Below are 7,668 nucleotides of genomic sequence, written 5' to 3'. Positions count from 1 at the left end.
TTTTTTTTTTGGTTTCAGGGCAAGAACTTGTCCCTTTTCCTCAGCGTTAGTTTGTTAACTTTCTGGGGGACTTCCCTTTTGGGCGCCCGTTTATACTGGATGGGAAACAAACCACCGAGCTTTTCCAACTCTGACAACCCAGCCGCCGATTCGGACAGCCTCCTGGCTCGCACACTCACCTTCTTCTACCTGCCCACCAAGAACCTCTGGCTGTTGCTCTGCCCAGATACCCTCAGCTTTGATTGGTCTATGGATGCTGTGCCTCTGCTCAAAACAGTTTGTGACTGGAGAAACCTACACACCGTGGCCTTCTATATCGGACTCCTCCTCCTCGCCTACTATGGTTTGAAGAGCCCAGGCGTGGAAAGGGAAAGCAGTGAGAAATTTGTAACTAATGGCAAGCAGAATGCAAACGGACATAGCTGCCATTCCGATGTGGAGTACCGGAACTCAGAGACGAAGCCCAGCTTCACCTCCAAAGTGGAGAATGGCATTAAAAATACTGTATCCCAGAGAACACAACTTCCTTCTACCGAGAACATTGTTGTCCTGTCTTTATCTTTGTTAATAATACCCTTTGTTCCTGCCACGAACCTGTTTTTCTATGTTGGCTTTGTAATTGCAGAGCGAGTATTATATATTCCTAGTATGGGCTTCTGCCTCCTCATTACAGTGGGTGCCAGAGCCCTTTATGTCAAAGTCCAAAAGCGGTTTCTCAAGAGCTTGATTTTTTATGCTACAGCTACGTTAATTGTTTTCTATGGACTCAAGACTGCAATCAGGAATGGAGACTGGCAGAATGAGGAAATGCTGTATAGGTCAGGGATAAAAGTAAACCCAGCTAAAGGTAATCATTTATTTTATGCTTTTGCCTAGACAGTTTACTTTTCCTGCCTTTGTCTATCTTTGCTTTTTACCTTAAAATACAGTATTAAGGAAGAAGAGGTCCTTTTTTGAAATACCCATTATCTTTTTTTTTTTTTTTAAGATGAGCAGTACAATTTAGAGATATCAGCATGTTTGGAATAGGGAAGTACTATTTTCCTATGTACTTGGCTGCCTTTGTCGAAGGAATTAGAGCTGTTCTGAAAAAATATTGATTATCACAAGAGTTTAGAAAAACGTTTGGTTTTTCACATTTTAAAATACTGATAAGGAGATCATCTCTTTCATCATGTAATAAAAGTCAAGGTATCCCACTTAAGTACACTTTAGTTCTTCTGTTTTCTAAGCATCACCCGAGGAAATGCCACAAGACTTAAACGCTGACATCTTTAACAGATTTGGAGGTAAGGCTACCTCTGAATGTTGGAATTGTATCTCTAGGTGTCAGTGTGGACGCATGTAAGTGTGAGTCACCCTGAGCTTTGCCGAGGCTAAATCATCAGGTGTTGCCAAGTAGTTAGCATATTCGTATTTAAGAGCTCTTAAGTCACTTGGGGAAATAACATTTCCACTGTGCAATGAGAAGATGGATCATACTTTTTATTATTGTTTTTGATTTAGAAAGTTATTGCAGCAAATCTCAGAATCTATAGCCAGAGCAGAAAGTAGTCTCCTTTAAAGCATAAATGAATAGTTCAAAGCTGTTACAGTGGATTTCTCTGATTTAGGCAGTGAAACGGTTGTGGACGCTAGAGAGCAACTGAATGAAAAAAAGTTTACATTTTAATTGCACAAATACATAACAGCAAATAGTGCCAAGTAGTCTTGTTCTTCATAAGCATTTTTTTTTTTAGTTATCCTTTAAACTACGTTTGCCTGCATAGCATTTAAATTGGTCTTTTCCTAATTTTTCCAATGCAGTTGTCTACCTGTATTCAAATACTGAAAGTATGAAACTGTTGCAGTGGCATGGAATGGCCTGCTGATGAATGCCAGGTATATATCCAAAGATCTAGACACCCCAGAAGTAACTGTGGCATTCTTATCTGATTACCAATTAAATCAGGAATTCAGTGAGCAACTGCACATTTCTTTAACCAAGGAACTAATTTTTGCTAGTTGTAATGCTTGCTAGATTGCAGGGATTTTAATAGGACTAGAAGCATTAAAATTGCGATTCTCATGAAAAAAATCTTCACCATGTGGCTTCTGTAGGTAGTGAGTGCTACAGTTTATTAAATGCCTGAACCTAAATCTTGCTGTAAAATTGTTGCAATCAGTTCTCACAGAATGCATTTCAGTTAATTTTTCTTCACCGGCAGATACAAGTATATAAAACAAGGCTATGTTGCCAGTTTATTTTCCTGCTGTTTAAAACAGATAGAGTAAGGAATTCAAAGGAGAAAAAAACCCTAGCACATTATTTGTATCACATGGGTATTCTGAGGATTTATTACATTTATTGGTTGAGTTTTAAGCTACTGTAACAAAGAAAGAAAGAGCCATGATAACAGTGGCTTAAATAAGATAGCTTTATTCTTTCATGTAACAGTCTAAGTATGTGTAGCCCAGAGCTGATAAGATGGCGCCATGGCTTTTCAGGATCCAGGCTCCTTCTTTTTTGTTCCCTTGCCATCTCAGTAGTGTCACCCTGCCCATATGGTCCAAAACGGCTCATTATCACATCAGCACTTCAACTAACAGAAAGAGGGAGAGAAAGGGCAAATGGTGGGTATACCCGTTCTCTTTAAGTGCATATCACAGAAATTGCACACCCCACATTTGCTCACAGACGATTGGCCACACCTAGCTTTCAAAGACGACTGGAAAATGGTATCTTTACTCTGGGAAGCCAAGTACCCAGCCAGATTTTATTACTCTGGGAGAAGGGAAGGGCAGGTACTAAGAGGCTACAGTGTTAAGTAACAGTCTCTATCCCGGAGAAGGCAAAAGCATTTTGTAAACTCCTAGATATTTTTCAGTGTTATCTGCTATTACTGTTGACAGGAATGATTATGATTTTGATGAAGTTATTTTGGTGATGAGGTTAAAATGTTTGACCATTTGTTCATTTATTCATTCACTTGGTAAAAGAATGATCCAGCGTTTCCTTGGTTTGTAATATATTTCTATGTCTTCATTCTAACAAAAAGTGCTATAGTATTAGGCGCTCCAAATATTAGCTAAATGAATACACAACTGACTGGTATTATAAGTCTTTTGAGACATCAGAAATTGAATTTCTGAACCACTGTACTCCAGCCAACTGCTTGACCTGAAGCCTTTACCATCTCAGTGGATGGCAACTGTGTTTTCCCAGCAGCTCTGGTCAGCGCTGTGGAGTCATCCATACCTCCTCTTTTTCTTTCACGCCCCACATCCATTTCATCAGCATATCCTCTCTGCTCTCTCTTCAAAAATACATCGAGAAGTTGAGCGCTTTTTGCTACCTTCACTGTTATCACCATGGCCCAAATCAGCTTCCTCTTTTATTGGATTATTAGTGAAAGCCTGTGACCTGAACTCCCTTTTTCTATTTTCTTGTCTTTTAGCATGCCTTGTAGTGTTTTGTTGAAAGTGACATGATATATTGGGTAATAGGAACTGAGATAAACAGGCTCAGTGTGAGGTTTAATGTTAGTCTGGCAAGCAGTGGGGCTGTGTTTAATGTTTGCTGTAGTTATAGGTGACAGAGGCGTCAAATTTTCCTGATGTCCTTGTTCTTCTCCCTTCTGTTGTCGTTGGGCTTCTCTTGAGAACTGAGAGCCTGTGTTTTGCATCTCTTTCCACTGTAATCCCCTGTATTTACCCTGGAGCCATGTTGGTATGTTGGTAAAATGTGTGTGGGGGGCAAGTGTTCTATTACTTTATGATTAAACCCTAGTGTTCCTGGGCTGTGGCCTTCCTGAATATCCATTAGTTTTTCCTGACTCCCCTTCCAGTTGATACAGGAAGGCTGGATGGTCTGGAGTGAGGGGAATGCCCTTCCCCACTTCCCCTGGAGAGTAGACCTTTGTTATGGAGAATGATAAGGGCATACAGTAGTCCTCCCTTATTTGGGGCCTTGCTTTCCCCACTTTCAGCCACCTGTGGTCACCCTTGGTCTGAAAATGTTATATGGAAAACTCCAGAAATGAACCATTCATAAGTTTTAAATTGCGTGCCATTCTGAGCAGTGTGATGATGTCTCGGGCCATCTGCTCCATCCTGCCTGAGATGTGAATCATCCTTTTGTCCAGTGTATCCACACTGTATAGCAAGTCTTTGAATGACGGCATTTGGTTATAACGTTGATGGAGGAAAAAAAATCAATTTCCAGCCAGGGCCACTGCCTGCATGGAATTTGCATGTTCTCCCTACATCTGTGTGGGTTTTCCCACAGTTTCCTCCTACATCCCGAAGACATGCATGTTAGATTCATTGGTGTGTCCCAGCGTGAGTGTGGGTGTATGTGAGTGCACCCTGCAGTAGACAGAAGGGCATTCTGTCCTGGGTGGGTTCCCACCTTTTGCACTGAACAGCTGGGAGAGGCTCCGGCCACCCACCACCCTGAACTTATTATAAGCAGGTTGGAAACACAGTCTCTTACTTGTTTTTATCAATCTTCCTTAAATGTATATATAGTTCACATTTTTTAAGGGTTCAATATTAGAAGTGTTTTGGGTCTTTATTGAGAAGTTTGGTGAGGTTTTTGTGACCAGAAATATTCTGTAAGCGCTTAACTCTAGTTGATATCATTAGCGTATGGTAAATTGGTATCCTTATATGTCATATTGCCTAATCTCTCAGTTTCCAAGAACCTATGGAGGATGCTAAGTGAGGATTGAAGGTATACCCGACCAGCCCCTTAGTCGCTTAGTAGCTATCTTAGTTATGGGATCTGTTATGAGAGAGAGAGAGAGAGAGAGAGAGAGAGAGAGAGAGAGAGAGAGAGAGAGAGAGAGAGAGAGAGAGAGAGAGAGAGGGAGAGAGAGATGGCACTCACATAACTTTATTACAATATATTATAATTGTTCTATTATTAGTTATTGTTGTTAATCTCTTACTGTGCCTACTTTATAAATTAAACTTTATCATAGGTATAGTATATATGTATAGATTAAAAAAAACATACATGTAGTCATGTACCACATAATGACATTTCTGTCAATGACAGAATGCATGCATGACAGTGATCTCAAAAGATAATAATGGAGTGGAAAAATTCCTATTGCCTAGTGAGATAGTAGCTGTCATTAAGTCCTAATACGACACATTACTCACATGTTTGTGGTGATGCAGGAGGTAATCAAACCTCCTGCACTGCCAGCCGTATAAAAGTACTGGTAGGTTTCTGTAAGTGCACACTCGCTGACATTCACACAGAAAGAAATTGCCTAGCGAAGCATTTCTGAGTGTATCCTATCTTAAAGTGAAATATGCCTGTAGAGGGTTTGGTCCTACCTGTGGTTTCAGGCATGCACTGTGGCTCTTGGACTATCCCTGAGATAGGGGGGGACCCCTGTGTTTCTCCCAGAGCCAGGAGAGCACCTTTCTTTGCTTTTCTCAGTGAGAACCTGGTAGGGGCCATGGAGGCAAAACCCACAAAAGTGTAGAGGCCCCCAAGCTTGCTGGGGTCCCCGTGAGTTTCTCACTGCCCAGCTAGTCCACATTCAGCCTCCAGCAGCTCCGTAAAATGACCAGTTAATCGTTCCTGTCAATTTCTGCCTCTTCTGCTCCAGGTGTTCACGTCTCTGCCATGACTCGGGATTTGCCTGTCTCTACAGATTTTAGGGGGATGGTTTGCCCTGTGATCTCAGTTCACTGATGGTTCAAGAAAAGTCACTGTTTTTTTTCTTTGTTTAGCTTTTCCTCATTGTAAGGATGTGAGTCACGATTTCCAAAATCTTTATATGTCTGAGCTGAACTTCTACTTCCGTTTTTTCCATCCTTAGAGTCTACATTTAACCAGCAGCCCTAATGATCATTTTGAAACACAAGCCAGGGCCTGGCATTCATTGCCCCCATTTGGAGTCTAGAGCCACTGACTCCCAGACTGCCCCAAAGTAAAAGCACAGACTTAACCCTGTACTTCTACTCCAATCCTACTGGTCCCTTTGACGTGCCTTCTATATGCCATATAAGCTGCCTCAGGGCTTTTGCACTTGCCATTGCTTCTTCCTGGAATATGTTTCCTAGGCTAGTCTTACCTCTGTCTCCCTCACCTCCTTTAGGACTTTGGTCAGATGTTGCATTATAAGTAAGCTGCTTTATGTACAGTTGGCTACCCTTTTAACCATTGCAAGTACCCATCTGCTCCTGCCTTATCCAGCATTCCCTATCTTCTTCCCATGCGTCATTTTTCTCATAACACTTATTAGTATTTGACATACTACATTTCCATGTTTGTATGTTTATTGTCTGAATATATTTTCAGAATGCCCTATGACATAAGACACAAGAAGGCAGGGATTTTTGCATTTCTAAAAGGCCATGTATGTAGCAACTAGGACAGTGCCTGTTCGAGAAAAGGCATTCGGTAAGGAATACATTGACTAAGAAACGTTAAAGCATAATCCATCTCCCTACACAGGATTTACAATCTTTTTGGAGATAAGGTGTACTTGCGTAAAGGCGGGAAAGGTGTGAAATATTATGCTGTGTGATATGCTGGGTACTGAGGCATGCTTCAGAATAAAAGGGATGGAAATGGGAGTGGAATTAGTTTTGGATTCCCTGGCTGCCTTGTGTGACATATGCTTCCATTTTGGTCCAAGGCAAAACTCTTTAAATCCAGGATCCTTATTTTTTCTATTTATAACAGGCTAATAATAATTCTGTCTATGCTTACTTCCGTAGCAATTATGAGACTGGCAGTAATCGTCCTTAAGGCAGGTTGTTCTTCCTTTATTATGTTATTTGAGCCTAGCAAAAGATTAGAAACCCTTTAAAGCCAGTCTTTCATAAGGCTGTCTGAGATTACAGTCATTCCATTGAGCTGGGTTTGTTCCTTCCTTTGAAAGCCTTTGCAAATTTTGGAGTTCCTTCAGCCTCCCATGTGCTTTCACAATATGATTTTAAGCCTCATGAAGCATTGTACTTTGAAGCTGCTGCCTTTAGTAATAGGTCTTGTAGACAGCTGCCAGTCATTAACTGATTGGATGCAAATGATGATGGGTAAAGCTTGTCATAGTGACTGTGTGGCTAATTTATAGTTTAAATCGGGAGAGCAGAAAAATGATAGCTGATTTGGACTATGTAAACCACAAGTCCTGTCTCATTATGTGGTTGATAATGTCAGGAAAATACTAGATGTGGTTGATTACTGTAGTTTGCTGATTTCACAGTGACTCTTTGCATTTTTGTGCTTGGGAAAGAGGAAATTTTCTCTGATGACTACTTTAATGAGCAAGCCACATAATATTTAAAAGGATTCTTTTTTCTGTTTAAAATAACGTATTTTATAAACCGTATTGATTAGTAGCTGCTTGAAAAAAAGCATTTCTTAATTCATTATGAAGGGGTTAAGTGTATGATCACCTTTTTCTTGGCCTCTGGCCTCATCTAAATCCCTGTGTGTCTTCAGCTCTCAGTAGAGTTAGGCACCGTTCGTCTCTGCTTTTGTGGTGGCTTTCAAGGCGCTACACAATTTTGACTTTCTTTCATTTCCCGCAGCTCTCTCTTCTGCGTTTTTTTTTTTTTTAAGATTTTTTTTTTTAATTGGGGAATTGGAGGATGGGAACAGCGCTGGGGAATTGGGGGAAGGGGAACAGACAAGTTGCTGTCCTTTTGTTCTTCAGTCTA

The 7,668-nt window shown here is 40.8% G+C and overlaps 1 protein-coding gene across 3 annotated transcripts in view; it reads left to right on the top strand.

Annotated features, from left to right (window-relative positions):
- The window catches only part of TMTC2 (transmembrane O-mannosyltransferase targeting cadherins 2), a 422,158-nt gene that overhangs the window by 210,858 nt on the left and 203,632 nt on the right, over positions 1-7,668 (top strand). For all 3 annotated transcript variants that reach the window (XM_019655152.1, XM_019655154.1, XM_019655153.1), the window contains exon 3: positions 19-847. In XM_019655152.1, coding sequence (XP_019510697.1) covers positions 19-847 — 829 coding nt within the window. The remainder of the gene's footprint in view (positions 1-18; positions 848-7,668) is intronic.

Source organism: Hipposideros armiger, unplaced genomic scaffold (assembly GCF_001890085.2).
Source record: "Hipposideros armiger isolate ML-2016 unplaced genomic scaffold, ASM189008v1 scaffold_237, whole genome shotgun sequence".
NCBI lineage: Eukaryota > Metazoa > Chordata > Mammalia > Chiroptera > Hipposideridae > Hipposideros > Hipposideros armiger.
Note: the sequence above shows the minus strand (reverse complement) of the source record. Positions and strands in the feature narration are given on the sequence as shown.